We start from the raw sequence: 20,139 nt of genomic DNA on the forward strand, positions 1-20,139 counted from the left end.
GGCCGACAACAGGATTCCCATTTTATGTGGGGCCCATTCAATTAAGAGCAATGTGTTACTGTTTGTTGTGCCATTGAAATCTATGTGTTTCATTGGGGCAGAAATGCTAATTTTTGGTCCCATAGACTTCAATGGGAGCATCTGAAAAATTGAGTAATGCAGGTTTTTTGTGCATTTTAGTCCCCATATCCTAGTAACCTGCTTTCCACTGGCCTAAACAAAAACACACCTAAAACAGGGAGAACGATGCTTTATAAACATCTGAAGAAGCGAGTGCTCAAGTGTGAACCTAGTCAGTTGTTTATTGAGAAATATGTTAATTGATGTGTTAGAAAGGAGTGAATATGCCAAATTATTAGTGTTTCCAAGAAGTATTATAGCAACTGATGTTGTATACAATGAGTGAAAAGGCTACACAATAACACAGTAAATACCTGCATACATCCAGTCCACTGGCTGTAATAAACATAATATAATATTTTTTAAACTTTGTATGTTTTAAACGGTTTTGGATCTGTTTTATATATAATATTTACTGTTTATATACAGTGTGTGTGTGTGTATATATATATATATATATTATATAATGTTAGCATTGAATGCATGAAGAAGGATTTTCAGAGAACTGCAGGTAAGCTAAAAATAGAGCTATATTTATTGGACTGAAACTTCAGACTTAGTCACAGAATAAGGTATGAGCAACTCTTCTGGCTCACTAACTGTGTTTGTAAATTTTAGCTTGAGCTTTTGAGTTCTGTAAACATGCCTTTTACAGCTGATGGAAAAGAAACATAGGAAATAAACAAAAACACATGAAAAGAGTCTAAAGGATACTACATAATATTCATATGCAATATTTGTAGTCCAGACCATAATAAAGACATAAAATATATGCAAAATCCCACAACATTCCTCTAAGCTGGCTGCACAGTGGAGTGTATTGGGATTTGCGGCCAGTGGATTGACATACAGGTGGGCACTGTTTATCCATTCTACTAATGTCTTTTTAGTTTTCCATTTTTTTTCCCTCAAAATTTTAGGTTAGCCAGTATCGTAAATTTTTATCCATTTCGAGTTGTAAGTTCCATACTAACTCAGACCTAACACTAAAATACCGCAATTTAATCAGCATTTCGATGCATGCATTTTGAATATACATGCTAAATGTTTTTAAAACTATATCATTTAAAAATTTGTCAGGCAAATTGACACATTTCAGAAGGCTTCAAAGTGTTACAATTATTTCTAAGCAACTGCTAAAAGTGTAGTAGCTGTCTTAGGCGGCCATATTTTGAAAGCATGTCACTATACTGCAATTTATGGAAGGTTCACCACTTTGTTCCTTGTCAGCCATATTAGATCAGTGTGTAGCCGAGACCAACCATGGCAGAAATAAAGGGCTGCACCTAGTTGTTAAATTATTAAATGCATTCTGCAGTGTCATTAATAAAAGAATGTGAAATACACTGAATTACTGATCAGAATGCATTACCTGCCAATGGCGTTAGATTCAACACCCAATTTTGTTGCAAGTAAACAAGGAATAATCCTTATGGCAAAATATATGTGTGATAAGAAAAAGATAAGCTCCAAACTGATTGAAGTGCATAAAAATATATGCACTTTTTTAAATAGCTTAACCACTTAAAGACCAGCCTCGTTTTGAGATTTTCTTGTTTACAAGTTTAAAACAGTTTTTTTTTTGCTAGAAAATTACTTAGAACCCCCAAACATTATATATTGTTTTTTTTTCGAACACCCTAGAAAATAAAATGGCAGTTGTTGCAAAACTTTTTTTCACACCGTATTTGCGCAGCGGTCTTACAAGCGCACTTTTTTTTGGAAAAAAAATCACTTTTTTGAATAAAAAAATAGGACAACAGTAAAGTTAGCCCAATTTTTTTTATAGCGTGAAAGATAATGTTACGCCGAGTAAATTGATACCCAACATGTCACACTTCAAAATTGCGCCCGCTCGTGAAATGGCATCAAACTTTTACCCTTAAAAATCTCCATAGGCGACGTTTAAAAAATTCTACAGGTTGCATGTTTTGAGTTATAGAGGAGGTCTAGGGCTAGAATTATTGCTCTCACTCTAACGATCGTGACGATACCTCACATGTGTGGTTTGACCACCATTTTCATATGTGGGCGCTACTCACGTATGTGTTCGCTTCTCGTCAGGACAGGGCGCTTTAAATGTTTTTATTTAGTTATTTATTTTACTTTATTTTATTTATCTTTTTACTTTTTTTTTGTTTTTTGTTTTTTTTAAATTGGGTCACTTTTATTCCTTTTACAAGGAATGTAAACATCCCTTGTAATAGAAAAAAGCATGACAGGACCTCTTAAATATGAGATCTGGGGTCAAAAAGTCATCAGATCTCATATTTACACTAAAATGCAATAAAAAAAAAAATGTTGTCATTTGAAAAAATGTGCCTTTAAGAGCTATGGGTGGAACTGACATTTTGACGTCATTTCCGCCCTGCTATGGTATGGAGACGGGTGGGGGCCATCTTACCCTCACTCGTCTCCGTACCCAGCCACGGATAGGACCCGATCGCCTCCGCCGCTGTCGATGGCTCCGGTAAGCGGCGGAGGGCGCGGGAGATCTCGCAGTGAATCCGCCACAGGGACCACCATTATCATAAACATGACTGGCTCTTGAAGAGATGGATACCTTGGTTGTGGCAGCAGCTGCTGTCGTTACCGAGATATCCATCTTCAAAGTGCCGATGTATTTGTGCAGGAGCCGGTCGGCAAGTGGTTAATGGTTTAAAAAGCCCATATCTGATCGTTTCACTGTGAGTAAGGGGTAGTAAGGGGAAATCTCCAATGTGTACACAGACAGCAATGAGAAGCTAACTAGGTACTAGCCTTCCCTACATTCCCTCACTGTGACCTTACTAGAGAGATTTTCCCACTGTCCTAGTAACAACTGGCAGATAAAGTGGGGGAAATTTATCTACAAGGCCATAGCCCAAAAACTGAGAAGGGTTTTAACCCTACAATTTTTTATCCAAATCTAAAAAAAAATGACTATAGATATTTTGAATAGAGATAGAGTGTGTCTTTAAAATGTATATAATCTGCTCTATAGTTTCATGCACAGTGTGCTGTGACCACCATAGATGATCCAGGAAACCTCCATGCTTGGCTGTCCTTGTGAAGGTCATCTGATTCTTCTCAATACAGGAGTAGACAAAGGTTTCTAGCGCTCATTGTAAATGGTATGGTGCCAATATTTCCTGCTGTACGCCCAATGATACTTAATGCCCTATCCTGCCTTCAGAGCCTCAGAGAAGTTTTAGCCCTAGTGTAATTCTATATGGAAATGTATATATTGCTGTGTATTTACCAGACTTGATCAGTTAATCATAATCCAAATTGGGAGAATTATGCTAGTAATAATGTTTGACCTTAAAGTGTTGCTAAGCCCACAACAGTAAAATCAGGTTGTACGTGCAGTAAAGCATGCTTGTTATACTCACTGTGGAATATAAGGGGTTAATCCTCTGCAATATGTGAAAAAAGGCTGTTTGATCCTGTCATCTCTGATCATCATGCTGATGGCACAGAGCCGTGGGGGCACTCTACACATGCTCAGTTTGGTGTGTATTGCTAGAGAGGTTTTCTTTTTTTTTTGGGAGGGTGCAAATGGTAAGCACACATGCATTGCTCATGCATTGCATTCCCAAACACACTGCAGGAAGCTTGCTGTTTTTCACATACAAACAGGAACTAAAATGTTTGTCGCAAAACCAATCGCATTGAACTCTGCCTTGGAAGTTTGATAATATGGGAAGCCATAACAGATGTCACTCAAGAAGTACATTCCCAGTTATCCTCTGCTGTTTGGGCTGTGCCTACATCACTTTATACAAAGATCAAATTAGGTTAAATTGAATGTTTTATTTTATGACTTTAACACAGATATTTTTTTTGCTTGGAGTTGCTCTTTAAAAACCACTTCCAGCCCAAGGACGTCATATGACGTCCTTGACTTTCAGTGGGAATATCTGAATGATGCCTGCAGCTACAGCCATCATTCAGATATCCTCTTTTTCAGCCGGCGATTCTGTGCACCATAAGAATGATCATAGTGGCATTTTAGCTGTTAGATTGTTCTTAGAGACGACGGGAGGGGACATCGCTCCCTCCCGCCGCCCTCCGGTGCTTCTCTGGGCTCTCCTGTGCCATCGGGGACCCAGAGAAGGAATCGGCCGCCGCTGGATGATGATCATAGAGATTTCCGGTGACCAGATGGTGACCAGTCATCTTTATGACCGTCATAGGCCCAGGCTAGACGTTATGATGTCATGTTCGGGCCGCGCTTGTAAACCAAGCACCGATAGTGGCAGGAAAGCATGGGATCGTGAATTTTTTTTTTTATCTCATGCTTTCTAACCTGGAGAGATGTGGGGTCTTATTGACCCTGCATTTCTCCACAAAGAGGACCTGTCACACGCCATTCCTATTATAAGGGATGTTTACATTCCTTGTAACAGGAATAAAAGTGATCAAAAAAAAAATTTCAAGAGAAAGCGTGAAAATAAAAAAATAAAGTAAAATAAGCAATAAAAAAATATATATATATATTTAAAGCGCCCCTGTCCCCGGTAGCTCGCACACAGAAGCAATCGCACACGTAAGTCTCGCCCACATATGTAAACGCCATTCAAAGCACACATGTGAGGTATCGCCATGTGCGTAAGAGCGAGAGCAACAATTCTAGCCATAGACCTCCTCTGTAACTCTAAACTGGTAACCTGTAAAAAATTTTAAAGCATCGTCTATGGAGATTTTTAAGTACCGAAGTTTGGTGCCATTCCATGAGTGTGGGCAATTTTAAAACGTGACATGTTGGGTATCTATTTACTGGGTGTAACATCATCTTTCACATTATACAAAAAGATTGGGCTAACTTTACTGTTTTGTTATTTTTTAGTTATTTAATTGTTGCGCAAATACCGTGCGGCATAAAAAGTTGCGACAACCGCCTTTTTATTTCCTAGGGTGTCTGCTAAAAAAATATATATTGTTTGGGGGTTCTGAGTAATTTTCTAGCAAAAAAATGATGATTGAAGAGGAGTGCCAGAATAGACCCGGTATGGAAGTGGTTAAGAATCCTCACTTTTTCTTTCTATCTTTAACCATTTCAGCCCTGGAAGATTTGGCTGCTCAATGAGCAGAGCATTTTTTGCGATATGGCACTGTGTCGCTTTAACTGACAATTGTGTGGTCATGCGACGCTGTACCCAAACAAAATTGACGTCCTTTTTTTCCCCACAAAAAATGTGTCAAAAGTGTCCAATTTGTCACAATATCGCAGTCCCGATAAAAATCGTAGATCAAATATTGTTCATTTAAATACGGTTACACTATTTGTTCATTTAAATACAGTTACACTTTATTATTAATTTAAGTGGCAGCTTTAGGAGGGTGTATGTGCATGAGCGCAGTGATGGACATCAAGCATAGGTGCGCGTGACTTGCTGACCAACAGTTGAATAAAAATCGTAGATCGCCGCCATTACTAGTAAAAAGTAAAAAAAAAAAATAATGATAAAAATCCCATAAATATCCCCTATTTTGTAGACGCTATAACTTTTGCGCAAACCAATCATTATATGCTTATTGCAAATTTTTTTACCAAAAATATGTAGAAGAATACATATCGGCCTAAACTGAGGAAAAAAATAGTTTTTTTGAAAAAAAAGTGGGATATTTATTATAGCAAAAAGTAAAAGATATTGGGGGTTATTTACGAAAGGCAAATCCACTTTGCACTACAAGTGAAGTCGCTGTAAATCTGAGGGGTAGATCTGAAATGAGGGGAAGCTCTGCTGATTTTATCATCTGATCATGTGTAAGCTAAAATGCTGTTTTTTTAATCTTAATTGCATGTTCCCCTCGGATCTACGGTGACTGCACTTCCAAGTGCACTTGCGGTGCACTTGTAGTGCAAAGTGAATTTGCCTTTCGTAAATAACCCCCATTGTGTTTCTTTCAAATCTTTCGCTCTTTTTTGTTTATAGCGTAAAAAATTAAAACCGCAGAGATGATCAAATACCACCAAAATAAAGGTCTATTTGTGGGACAAAAAGGACGTTAATTTTGTTTGGGTACAGCATCGCACGACCGCGCAATTGTCAATTAAAGCGACGCAGTGCCGTATCGCAAAAAATGGCCCGGTCATTGAGCAGCCAAATCTTCCAGGGCTGAAGTGGTTAATAAAGAAGTATAACATATTAGCAAATTAGATGTCATGGCTAAGCAGCCCTCTGCAACTAGAAAATCTGTAGTTTGACAGCTGTCAGAAACTTCTTAGAACAAGCCTCATAGCATATTAGGCAGATTGGAGAACAGTCACTTAACAAATCTGTCTGTTCAAGACTTTTTTCTACATCTCACTGAAAATTCCCATACACAAGAAGTCTCTTGCTTTATTTTTATTTCCTTTGGCAAAGATCTAATCACAAAATTGCCTCTCTGACTTTCTGCAAAGTCAGATATATTAAAATGTTAAAGCAAATGCCGGCACTAAATGGAGAAAAAACTGTAACTATGTTTTTGCCCAGAGATACAAAAGCTGTTCAGATTTCATCATATGTTTTAGGCTGTTTCTGAATATGTTATATAAATCTCACACGTCGTAGCTTATGGGGGAGAGCCAATGCAAGGATTCTCATTGCCCCTACCCATATAAGTTACTATACAGGCATACCCCACTTTTAAGTACACAATGGGGTTTATTTACTAATGCTGGAAAGTGCAAAATCAGGCTCACTTGTGCATAGAAACCAATGAGCTTCCAGGTTTTATTATCAAAGCTTAATTGAACAAGCTGGGGTTAGAAGCTCATTGGTTTCTATGCAGAAGGCAGCCTGATTTTGCACTTTCCAGCTTTACAGGCATAAAAGTAGGGTATACCTGTAATTTTTTTTGCCTTAGAACTTAGAAAAAAAACTATTATGTAACTGTGTAGCAAAACTGGAAAGTTTACAATGCGATCCAAAAATGTAATTAGCATTTCTAAGAATAGGATGCCTAAACTTCAAATTTCAGTAAAGGTAAAAAGTCAAGCTTAACTGCACCGAGGATTTTTTAAATATTAGTTTTATAACTTTTGGCCTGATTACTGGTAATATTTTTAGGCATATGTCTAGTTGATCACAGTGGGGTTCTTTTAAAAAAGCAACTGTGAAAGCATGTCACTGACCCTAGCAACAAATCTGATTCTGCTTGATATCTTTTTTTAATAACCTTCCAAGTTATAGTTCCGCTTTTGTTGCTTAAAGGGAGTTTGTCTTAAAGCAAAGCATTAGTGAGGGGAGCATCAAATGGAAGCAATCATTCCCTAACTCCCGGGCCAACATACTAGTTCCAGGGCAGCAAAGCAGAACACATTCAATGTCACTGTGAATTACATTACTAAAACAGAACTAGTGTGCAAGCCAGGAGTTGGATAATGGCAGCTTCCACCCTGAGGATGTCATGGAATTATTTTGTCTTGTGTTCACTTTAATACATTCATGTTTAGAAATCTAAAGCATACTTGATTACAGCTATAGTAAGGCAAGACAATTTCTTAAAGAGGAATTGTATTTTATTTTTTATTATACTTTATTATAATATTCGAGACTAAACTTGAACATTTAAAAAAAAAAATTCCCCCATTTTTTAGCATATAGAAAAATATGAAGTAAGACATAAATAGAGCACCCTTAGAGTTGCTAACTGTAGGTAAATGTAGTTGGCTCCTCTGTAGGCAGAGGAGCAGGGGTTAATTGTTTAGACGGCGCAGTGCTTCTAGAACGTACTGGATAGTTCTGGAAATTAAAGGGTGGAGGAACAGAAGCTGCAGCCTTATTTGTGGGCTTCCCACCAATCCCTGAGAGGGCAAGACTCAGTATGAGGGGGAACAGTCTCATATATAGTCAGAAGTCTGGCAGTCAGTGTGCAGAGTCCAGGGTCCAGTTATCTGGAGGAGACCCCTATGCTTGGGGGCTCTGTCCCTGGAAAAAAGGAGAGCCAGAAGGAGAAAGTTTGAGCTAGAGGAAAAGAGAGAAGTAGTCATTGGAAGCCTCACTCCCTTTATCTGACTCAGCTAGGCTTAGCTGAAGACACCCTGAAATCAAGTGCAGGCATGTGTAGCAATGTGCCTCTTCAGCAGCCTCTTGGATTTCAGGAATTACTTTGAGGGACTGAGTGAGTAAGTTCCACTTCTACCTACCCAATGCTTATCTAGAGAGTACAATAAAGCTGCATTACTTTACGTGTCCAGGTCTGGGGGAAGGCTTAGTGCACAAAGCAGCCCAAAGCATCCCCATTTCTCTAGCTTGGGACAGCAGTAGCCATTGCTTTGGGCATTCCTACAAGGAATAGCACCTGAACTTTTTGTGGAATCTTTTTGTTACTGCTATAGTAATTGTGCCATTGCTTCCGCGGGTGGACAGCACCTTTTGTAAGTCAGTTATCAGGAGTCATAAACATTAGCAGGTCCACAAAGTTATTCAAATTCTTCAGTTCTGGGCATCCCACGCATCCCTATGCCCTATCCAAGTTATCTCTTAAATAAACAAAAGAAAACAACCTCCCCTGGACTGTTTATTGAGCCTGTGAGAAATCCAGCGGCTCCTACGGGAGTGAGCACTACATAAATATATCACAATTTGTAACCAGCGGGTTGCGCTGTAAACTTTTTTCAAAATCCTGTTTACAAAGCCCAATAATTCAAGTTCAGAATATACACAAAGCTGAATCAGTCAGAAGAATATCTCATCCTGCCTCCTTGCTTAATATAAAGCAAAAAAAAAAGCTAATATGATCTTTGTTTAGAAAACTCAAACATCATCAGTACATATCTCGTTCATCTTTCTCAGTTCAGTACAAAAGTGGCAGATATTTCCTTTTAAAGTTTAGCTTGAACAACAGTCTAAATTGGTATTAAGACCAAACAGTCTATTTTGCTGACTTTGAATTTTAGTTTGTACCTACTATAGAGCAGGGCTGAGAACTAGCACTAAGGGTAGCCAGAGACTTTGTAAAGGTCCAATTTGCCATCCTCAGTCATGTACCAACGCCTTCCTGAAGGTACTACGTGATAACTTGATAACAGTCAACTTTTGGAGTAGATACCTTTGCCATCAATTTATCAGAGGAAAAATAAAAGTAATATGACAATGATTCTCAAAAGGTCCGATTAACTCTCCTCTACTAAGGCTCATCCAGCGTTCTCTGCTGATGCCCCCATAGACATTAAAATGGGCTAATGATGTGGGCAAGCAACAAAGCCTTTGCAGCCTGAAAACGCACCTCATGATCTGCACCTCGTGGTCCGCACTGTAGTAATTAATTAGACAGACTGGAAAATGGAGCAGAATAGACAGTAGAAACGGACATATGAACATGGAAGGATGGTAGAGTGCTGAGGATCAAGATTTCTAGTTATTTCAAATCCCAATGAAGACTTTAATAGGATTTGGTGTTTGAATGCATGCATGTTGTATCCAAAGACAGATCTGTCAAAAGACAGATTTGTACATTTTGTGGTTTCCTAAAGTAATATAGATAATATCTGAAATGTTTGTTAGACGATTTCTGCTATATTGAATTCATTATTTGATGTTCCTGTTTATAGTCAGTCAACAGAATTCACATTTTTCTCAAATCTGCTGCTGTGTCTCCTTGATAGAGATAAGCATCTTGTACAGACAACAGTTGCCAGCAATCTTCAATGCTTTGACAAACTTGGATTGAAGTTCTGTTGGATAATTCACATATGGCACAATCTGAATTATTAAAAATACCCTTGTCAGCAGCAATGAATCTTCCTTCTCTGAACAGTTTGATTTGTTTTTATGTTGAGCAATCTACAAATATTAAAGCATCAGTCTACCTAAAACTTGCATTTGGTTCAGTGCTATAGACCCATTTCTCATATTTCTCAAGCTCCACTTTACATGAGTTTCCATGTCTGGTTGTGAGGCCATGATGATGTGTTACCATTTAGTTTTGTTTCATAAAAATGCAACAGAAGGAGTGGGAACACCCCAGTGGTAGGTGGTTATACATCCATACAATCAGATTCACTATGCAAAGTGAAAATTCCCTTGCAAACTGAACAGCCTCTTTACTTATAGTAAATCAACCCCATTGTGTCTTTTCTGCAATATAACTTTTGCTTGCTCGCATTTTTTTGTTTGTTTCACCTTTAGCCAGTGGGTCAGCATAACTAGGTAACTAGAATATTTAGGCCAACAATGACTGATCATGTACATTTTTCACTTAGGTCTATCTAAGAGTGGGGGTCTTGATAATATTTACCAGCTGAGGGGAGTTGGGAACTTTTCATGTTACTACAGGGATCAATGATCAACACTCAAGACATTTAAGTAGCCATGAGTTTCCAATAATTATCGACCAAAACTAACAGCTGAAGTTGTCTCTTCAAGCCTATAAAAACACTCCAGTCAAAATTAAAATTTAAATAATTGTAAATGTGTTTGTACATTATTACTACAGGAACTGTATAGTGACATCACTTTAGTACATATGTGCAGTATATATTATACAACATGTCAGTTCTTGCCTGCAAGGAGCTTACAATCTAAGGTCCATAACTCACATTCATACATATACAGGCGGTCCCCTAGTTACAAACATCCAACTTACAAACGACTCCTACTTACAAATGGAGGGAGACAACAGGAAGTGAGATGAAATCTACCACTAGGAAGGGAAATTCTCTCCTGTAAGAGCTATTATGGGGAAAAGGTACCTCCACTGAGCTTTTATCACCAAGGCTTGTTTCCACAACAACCCAAATTTTTCAAAATCTAATTGTCATTGGGACAGAAAGTGAGGTGAAATCTTCTAAACAGGGACACAGACAGCAAAACAAATGTTACAGACATGGGCGTCCGCAGATAGGGGCAAGGGGGGTCAAGTGCCCCCCCTGGAATCAGGGATCGGATCTTAAATTCAGCACAGTTGTGTCACTATCAGGGTGCGGGCAGCCCACACCCGGGTGCCACCCGCCAGTGGGGTGACACCATTAAGGTGCTGTTAAGCCCCCCATTAATGTAGTGTGACTTCGGGCTCTTTTCCCTGCTCAGTCCAGCAGAGAGCTCGGCGGTGCTGTGACAGGAGAAAGGCAGACTATCAGAGGTTTCCCCCACTCGCCCCCCCCCTTTCTCCTGTCAGGAAGAAGAGATGCTGGCTTTTACCAGGTTCCCCACCTAGCTTCCTGCCCGCTCCGTTCCTTCCCTGTTGGCCATAACTGAGGGCCAATCAAAGGAGACTAGGAGAGGAGAGCACCATGGGGCATGTAGTCCCAAAGATTCCCAGCCCCATTTGCCACTGGGAGGAGGCTACAGCTCAATCAAGAGAGATTGACAGACTGCAGCCTGAAAAAAAGCCGAGGGAGAGAGTGCTACAGGACAAAGAACGAGGAGTGTGCTGGGCAGAAGCCAGAGAGAAAGCCACATTGCCCAGCACCACCAGAGAGAGAGCCACGCTGCCCAGCGCCACCAGAGAGCCACGCTGCCCAGCACCACCAGAGGGAGAGAGACTGAGCTACTGCCAGGGTACAGGCATGCTACACTACTGACCAGAGTTGCTCCCGGGAAACCCAGAGTGAGCGATCGTCCAGGGATCACTGCTGTAGTTTCGCTGGGTCTGGTAAGAGGGCCTGTTGGCCATTATCCATTACTAATCCTAGGGACTGTACTACGTCTGCAGTCTCTGACCATAATAATGTGATAATGACATTGTTGAAAAGGGCGACCCTAAAATGATGCCCCCCTCTGAAAAAAGTTCTGCGGACGCCCATGGTTACAGAGGTGATGATAACCCTTCCAAAAAGCTTAAAAATAGTTCTATTGGCTGGAGCTACACTTAAAAAATTTACCTGTTCCGACTTACAACCATAATCAACTTAAGAACAAACCTAGAGACCCTATCTTGTTTGTAACCCGGGGACCGCTTATACTAGGGCCAATTTAGACAGAAGACAATTAACCTAGAAGCATGTCTTTAAAACGTGGGAGCAAACCAGAGGGAACCCCAAATAGGCACAGGGAGAACATGCAAACACTGTGCAGGTGGTGCTGTGGTTGGGATTTGAACTGATGACTCTAGGGCTGCTAGGTGGAAGTGCTAAACACTTTGCTAATGTGCTTCCCCAGATATGTATTAGATGGGCTTGCAGTTAACACATACCTAGTATATTTTATTTAAACTACATGAAGCAAAGCATTCTATAATGAAAGGTATATGAAAACACAGTCCTGATGTTTCCTCATTCATGGTTAACTTCTATGAAGATTTAAAGCATATCTATGGTAAATTGTATGGTAAATTTGTTAAATCATATATTTATTTCCACATTTAATTTTTAGTTATGTCTAGCCTGCTCCTATTAATCTGTATGATCTTGATGTTTGTAAACTTCTTCCCCACACATTTACTTCCTTGAATTCTGTGACACATATTCACTATGCCCTGTAAATAGACATTCCTGTGTCTTACATTTCACAGAGCCTGCCTTCTGACCTACAGAAGTGTCCACTAAGAAGGGTGCGGTGCTAATGTGTTGTAATGACACAATGCTTTATCAACATTACTGAAATGTCACAAAATTACATTTTATTCATCTTTATTCACTGCAGTGGACTACGTCCTACTTTTTTCAGTGCACACCACTGCAGCTCAATGGTATGAACAGAACTCATGAGGATTAAGGCCAATTGCCTTGCCTATGTGTTAGGATTGTATTGGGTAATGCAACCCAGTGCAGCTCAACTCATATAGTGTAAATAGACCCTTATTTTTTGATGACATGAATATGAAAGGGTCAAAATAAGCAGATTCATCTGCATTGACCACAAATGTACAACATTCAAGGAAAAAAGTTTTAAAAGATTAAAAGAGAGAGAAAGCACTGAGCCTACAATATGCAGCGGCATAAGGGAACATGACAGTTACCATGTATAGTAATATTTATGCAGTTGACTATTTCATTGATATAACCATATCATATCAACCATACAGTATATATTATATCTCTGCAAATCTGAACCTTTTCCAGTTTAGGGAAGCCCTGCTAAAAATTACTATATCTACAGCTCATGTTACATTAATGTGATGGTCAGTGGGAAGAATGTTCCTTATACTTATACTTTACCCCCCTTACAGATAGCTAAAAAGATTACTGGTGCCAGTGGGAACGTACCTGATTGGCAGAAATTTCTCATTACTTGAGGGACCACTGTTAACCTCTGGATAGTGAAGGCCGGTCCACAAGGGGTGCAGGGCCCCCCCCTTCAGCCTGCACCATCTGTATGGCCGTGCACTGTGCGGGGCGCTGGACCAACAAGTCTCTACCAGGGGTCCGTCACCCCCCTCACAAGCATGTGACCACATCCCGAGGCCCCAATTGGCCAGTTTCATATTGTCAGAGCACTGCACATCGAACCCTCCCACCCTAAAATACCAGAAAATCTGCTTCCGCCTTCCCAGCCAATCAGGACAGGAAGACCCGGAACCCAGAAAGAAGACCGGGCCAAAACAGAAGCTGCAGCACCGGGCACCAGGGGACCCATGACAGCTGGAGGGCTCCGCTGTAGGGCGAGTGCGGACCTAGAGGGGCCCGCTTCCCCCCCAAAATACTCCAGCACCAGCCGCCACTGCCTCTGGAGAATCACTGGTTGAAAAACCCTGATATATCTCATAATCATATATAATATATAATAAGATCATATAATAAGTATTATTTTTGTAGAAAACAGAGACAATTAAACTAACACCACCAGAGCTATTTAAGGCATTAGTGCATTCACAGGGGATTTTATTAGAGGTCCCTCCATCAGATTTCATAAAGTAGAATAGTTCTATACTTAATATGAGAAGGGAACCTTAATATAAATCCAGCTATTCAGGCCTGAGATAGAGTTTTTCGATGACCACTTTATTGATTGCAGGGATTTCCTACAAGCAATTTTTTACTCTGCATTTGTCACGGGAAACAACAACCAAGCTGGCAAGAAAAGTTGCTGCGGGTTCAGGTGCTCAAAGGAGAGATCATATGAGAACACAGACTTCTGTGTGCAATGAAATCAATCAATCATATGTCTTTTGGCAATATATTATGATGACGTGCACTTTGCACTATGCTCCCAATTGGATTAAGAAAATGAAAAAAAAAAAGAAGTATATTAATTAACACTTTCTTACCCTCAGACCTAGCATCGCCTTCATATTTTCATGTTTAGTGCATACATGTTAGGTATTGTGTAATTGCAACACATCCAGCTATTTATTACCTTTCAGCCCCCGTTCACATCAGGGCCAAATCGCAGCCTATTGCCAGCAACGGCACCGTCCGAATCGGTGTAACGCTGACTTTGCGGTGCCGCACCAATTAGTTCCTGAACTACTTTTGTCGACCTCAGGGGCGATTTCAATAGACATCTGTGCATGAACCCACACAGATGTCTTTCAAATCACCCCCGAAATCACAATGAAATGCGGATTAGAAATCGTGCTGAACTTGCACGATTTCTAACCCGCCTCCAATGTGAACGTACCCTTAAAGCGGTAGTAAACCACTGCTGCTTAAAAAAAAATAAAAAACACCTGTCAGGTAATTGCATGATGTGCTAGTAATACTTACCTTGCAATGAAGCCTTCTATCAGCGCGCTGTCATTGCTGAGAGTGCTGATATCTTCCCCCGGTCTTTCTTCTGGGTTTGTGCACTCCTGGCTATGTAATTGGCCAGAGCCACGATGACGTCACTCCTGGGCATGTGTGCGGGAGCCCTCAGTTTCAACACAAAGCTCTGAAGGTCTGGCAAGATATGCTGGACGTAACCGCTGACGTAACAGGTTGCATGCACTCTGAATATCTCCTAAATGGTGCACATTTAGGAGATATTCATTTTACCTACAGTTAAGCCTAATATAGGTAGGTAAAAAACACCAAGCGGGCTTTACTACCACTTTAGACTGATCACAGTATTCCGACAATGCCTTTTTTCTCCAGAAGGACAGTACCATTTTTTCAGCCATTATCCAGGCTCAGTAATGACTTTCTGGACTGAGATGCTGATTCAGAGAGGACCCAATCATATAAAACCTAGTGTCTCGTTTAGTTCTTGCCTTTGAAGACATATGTTTGACACAGGTCAGTCCTCTGCAGCCTCTCACCTTGTGACTTGCTACAAATGTTGCAACGTAGCAGTTTGATCAGTGGAGTAGAGGAGACTGAGCTTCCTCTTGTCTGCAGCAGACTGATGAAATCAACCCAGCCTGAGCAATGTCATTGTAACCACCTCAATACCGGGCACTTTTACCCCCTTCCTGCCCAGGCCAATTTTACGCGCTGTTGCACTTTAAATGATAATTACGCAGTCATGCAACATTGTACCCGTATGACATTTTTTGACATTTTTTTCCACACAAATAGGGCTTTCTTTTGGTGGTATTTCATCACCACTGTTTTTTTTTTTTCTAAATAAACGAAAAAAGACAAAAAAAATTGAAAAAAAATAAACGTATTTTTGCAAATAAATAATTGTTCTTCATAAATTTAGGCCAAACTGTATTCTGCTACATTTCTTTGGTGAAAATAACCCAAATCAGTGTATATTATTTAGTCTGTGTTAAAGTTATAGAGTCCACAATCTATGATACAGTATATATATAAATCTGAAAATCGATCAGTCTTGATGTACTGATGACCTCTCTCATTTCTTGAGGCCCGAAAACTCCAGGACAGTACAAATATCCCCTAAATAACCCTTCTTTTGGAAAGAAGTGCAAGGTATTTAGTAAGGGAGGCATGGTGAATTTTTTGAAATTGTAATTAATTAAACTGGATTTTTTTACATACTGTCACTAGTGCAGTACAGCGTTATCATATAACTGATGTGCCAGTGATGTGGGACACTGACTGGTGACAGTACGTAAAAAAAAAAAAGAATGTCCTGCCCGGTCGTCATTTGTATTTAGGCAGGGCAGGAATTGGTTAAAGTTTAACAATGGGCAAAATAACAAAGATATACAAAGTAGTCTGTCACTATGATGTCACTACCCCACCTCACCACTTCCTTCAATCAGAGAGCACTTTACAATACCTCTTTATTACACAATGCATCATGCCAGCCTCTGAGCACAGGACCCAGAAGCAAGTGGAGTAGTGGTGTCTACTTCAGTGATTTCCATATTCCACTGGCATCATCCAGGTGTGGTATATACACAGTTATATTGGTCCATGCTGTGCCTATGTAACCATGTAAGAATATACTATGCCTGAAATTATTTTTTAACACTGACAGGGGTGCTTACAATGGTCAGCTTTTATTAATTTATGTCAAACCTTTATCCCAAAAGGAAAAATAAACATTTCTGTATCCGCTCAAAAAGTGTTAGCTGTGTTGTTTTAATGTGTTATTCTCTTATATAAAGTCCATCTAAATCTATTTGTCCATCTAACACTCCCCTCTCCACAGGCTAACAATGCTGCTGTCTGAGGGTGACTAGTTTTCTTCTCCATAGATAGAGGAGCCACCCAAATACAGCAGGAGTGTTAGGCTTCATGTACACTAACTGCTCCTAAACTTGAGTTCAACTCCATGAAAGCCTATGCGTCAATGTAAACATAGGCTATTAGCAGAGTTTAGGAGCTGCTGCGCTTAGGTGAGGATCAACGTCCCACTCCTGAACGCAGAAAAATCGTGTGGATAGGAACATTTAGACCGCCAGCTGCGGCAAAACTGCAGCACGATTTTGCCACATTTTGCGTTTTCTCATACCCACGGTAAATGGGGGCCAAGTGTACATTAAGCCTTACTTGCCAGATCACCAAGTAAAAATTAAGGAAAAGAAGCCTAAAAAAAGAAATCCAATGCAGCCACCTCATTTTAGGATTGGTAAGCTGCAATATATTACATTTTCTGGGGGGTTTAGATGCATACTGTTTTATTGATAAAAAGTAGCAATTTTTTTGAAATATGATACCATTGCTGCCCATTGTGACATGTCAGAAATGAATTCACGCAAGTATGTAAAATTACTAAAAGGCCCGTAAATCATTTGCCAAGGTGATGTATAACACATGCAAGACTGTCTGCAAATATTATACTCAAGATGTTGGTACACAGATGTAGGTACATGGATATTGGTACACACGTGTGGGTACATAGATGTTGGTATGTAGATGTTGGTACACAGATATAGTATACATAGATATTGGCATACAGATGTAGGTATGTAGATGTTGGTACACAGATATATGTACACCACAGATGTAGGCACATGGATAATGGTACACAAATGTGGGTACATAGATGTTTGTACACAGATATAGGTACACCACGGATGTAGGCACATGGATAATGGTACACAAATGTGGGTACATAGATGTTTGTACACAGATATATGTACACCACAGATGTAGGCACATGGATAATGGTACACAAATGTGGGTACATAGATGTTTGTACACAGATATAGGTACACCACGGATGTAGGCACATGGATAATGGTACACAAATGTGGGTACATAGATGTTTGTACACAGATATAGGTACATCACGGATGTAGGCACATGGATATTGGTACACAAATGTGGGTACATAGGTGTTGGTATGCAGATATATGTACATCACGGATGTAGGCACATGGATATTGGTACACAAATGTGGGTATATAAGTGTTGGTACGCAGATATGGGTACACAGATGTGGCTATGTAGATATTGGTACACATACAGTCCTTTGAAAAAGTATTCATACCCCTTGAAATTTTCCACATTTTGTCATGTTACAACCAAACGCCTGTAAAGCTCCTGATAACTGCCTCCCATGCCTCCTCAGTGTGAAAGTCCGAGTGCTTTCACACTGGGGCAGTGCGCTTGTAGGACGAGAAAAAGAGTCCTGCAAGCAGCATCTTTGGGGCGGTGTAGGAGTGCTGTATACAGCGCTCCTACACAGCTCCTGCCCATTGGAATGTATGAATGAGTATGAATACCTTTTCAAGGCACTGTAGGTACACCATGGATGTAGGTACATGGATATTGGCACACAGATGTTGGGTACATAGGTGTGGATAAATAAAAGTTGGTACACAGACATAGGTGTGCGCAGCCTATTACATTAGAGTGTGCACCCCAAAGCACATGCGCGTGTAGAGCAATGGACAATGTCAGTAGGGCAGATATTTGTGTCAGTAGAGCAGGGCACGGTGTCAGTAGTTTATATTTTATATTTTCTTATTACTTTTTTACAGTTTTATTATTTCTTACAATATTTGTTCACAATATTGTTTTATTGTTTTTACACTGTTTTTTTAGGAGCCCCATTGGGGGACTTTGGTGAGATACCAGGGGTCTAAACAGACCCCTGATGTCTCATTTTGAGACAGGGAAAGGGATTGAGGACAGAGATTCCCCAGTCCCTTTCTCTGCAGCCAAGCAGCAGGGGGAATTTGCCCAGCACAGGGTGATTAGGGTGTGCCCAGGCACACCTGGCACACCCTGTGCGCAAGCCTATGTACACAGATATAGGTACACCATGGATGTAGGTACATTATGTATATAAATATTGGTACATAGATGTAGGTATATGGATATGGGTACACAGATATGGGTACCTAGATCTAGGTATATAGAAATTGGTACATAGATATGGGTACATAGATGTAGATATATGGATATGGGTGCATAGATATGGGTGCATAGATCTAGGTATATAGATATTGGTACATAAATGTAGGTATATGGATATTGGTACATAGATGTAGGTATATAGATATTGGTACATAGATGTAGGTATATGGATATGGGTACATAGATGTAGGTATATAGATATTGGTACATAGATGTAGGTATATGGATATGGGTACATAGATGTAGGTATATAGATATTGGTACATAGATGTATGTTTATAGATATGGGTACATAGATGTAGATATATAGATATTGGTACAGATATAGGTATATGGATAGACAGATGTATGTATATAGATATGGGTACACAAGTGTGCGTAAGTGTGGGTACACAGATGTAGTTCTATTGGTACATAGCTATGTGTACACAGGTACATGGAAGACTGTGTTGCAGGACATGTGCCAGCTGAGTGATGGAAGTGGTGATGTCGGCTCCATAGTCCGTAGCGGTGACAGGCTGGATATGATCTGCAGTTCCCTCGGACTGCCGGTGAGAGTTTCTCATCCAAACCTCGATCACGTAGGATTGCGTAGAGAGGCCAGATAGGGGAGACAGGAGGACTGAGAGAGACAGAGATGTGCGGTGCTCGGGTGGATGAAGGCTCTGATCTCCCTCCTGCTCCGTGTTCCGTGTGAGTGGACGTGGAGTGTCCCTGCTTCCTCCTCCTCCTCCTCCTCCTCCTCCTCTGTCACCAGTGCCGAGGGGGCCGCCCGCACTTTAATGTCATGCTGAGATCCCAGGACATGACAGGAGGGCTGTGCAGTGTGAATGGTGGATGATCCTTACTGCTCCCTACCTGGGACGCCCTCCCCCTTCTTCTGACATTAGCAGAGCTGACATGGATGTGGGGGGGTGTGATGTGGGTGACCCGGGATGTGTCCCCCCATAGAGAAGGATGTCTACCATACTACACAGGGCTCTCCTAGGAATACACTGTCACCCCTCTCCGGGATCTTCCAGGATGACTTCCAGCCTCTACTGACCTGTTGGGATCTTCCAGGAGCGGAGTGATGGGGAAGTCCTGATCCCCCCTCCCCTCCATCATCCTGGAGAAGAGTATGGGGAGGATTCCGCACACCTACAACCCAGCTCTCCTCTAAACTGGCACTACTCCTCTCCATAAACACAAAGCTCTTCTTCTAGGGGGTCCCGACCCCCCCACCTGCTCCCTGCACCCACCATGGCTGCGGCTATAGCCAGCTCTCTTATCCGACAGAAGAGACAGGCCAGGGAGTCCAACAGTGACCGGGTATGTACGTCCAAGAGACGGACCAGTCCCAGCAAGGACGGCCGGTCCCTGTGTGAGAGGCATGTCCTGGGGGTCTTCAGTAAAGTCCGCTTCTGCAGTGGGAGGAAGAGGCCGGTCCGGAGAAAACAAGGTCAGTGCCTCACACCTACTCACAC

The 20,139-nt window shown here is 40.8% G+C and overlaps 1 protein-coding gene across 5 annotated transcripts in view; it reads left to right on the forward strand.

Moving 5' to 3' along the window:
- FGF12 (fibroblast growth factor 12) overlaps positions 1-20,139 on the forward strand; it is a 648,489-nt gene that overhangs the window by 353,713 nt on the left and 274,637 nt on the right. The window contains exon 1 of one of the 5 annotated variants that reach the window (XM_073626390.1): positions 19,233-20,114. The exons of 3 other annotated variants lie outside the window; for them this stretch is intronic. In XM_073626390.1, the coding sequence (XP_073482491.1) occupies positions 19,916-20,114 (199 nt within the window). In that variant the 5' untranslated portion in view covers positions 19,233-19,915. Of the gene's footprint in view, positions 1-19,232; positions 20,115-20,139 lie in introns of those variants that run through there. One more of the 5 variants, XM_073626386.1, reaches the window with a different exon arrangement.

This window comes from Aquarana catesbeiana, linkage group LG04 (genome assembly GCF_042186555.1).
Source record: "Aquarana catesbeiana isolate 2022-GZ linkage group LG04, ASM4218655v1, whole genome shotgun sequence".
Lineage (NCBI taxonomy): Eukaryota > Metazoa > Chordata > Amphibia > Anura > Ranidae > Aquarana > Aquarana catesbeiana.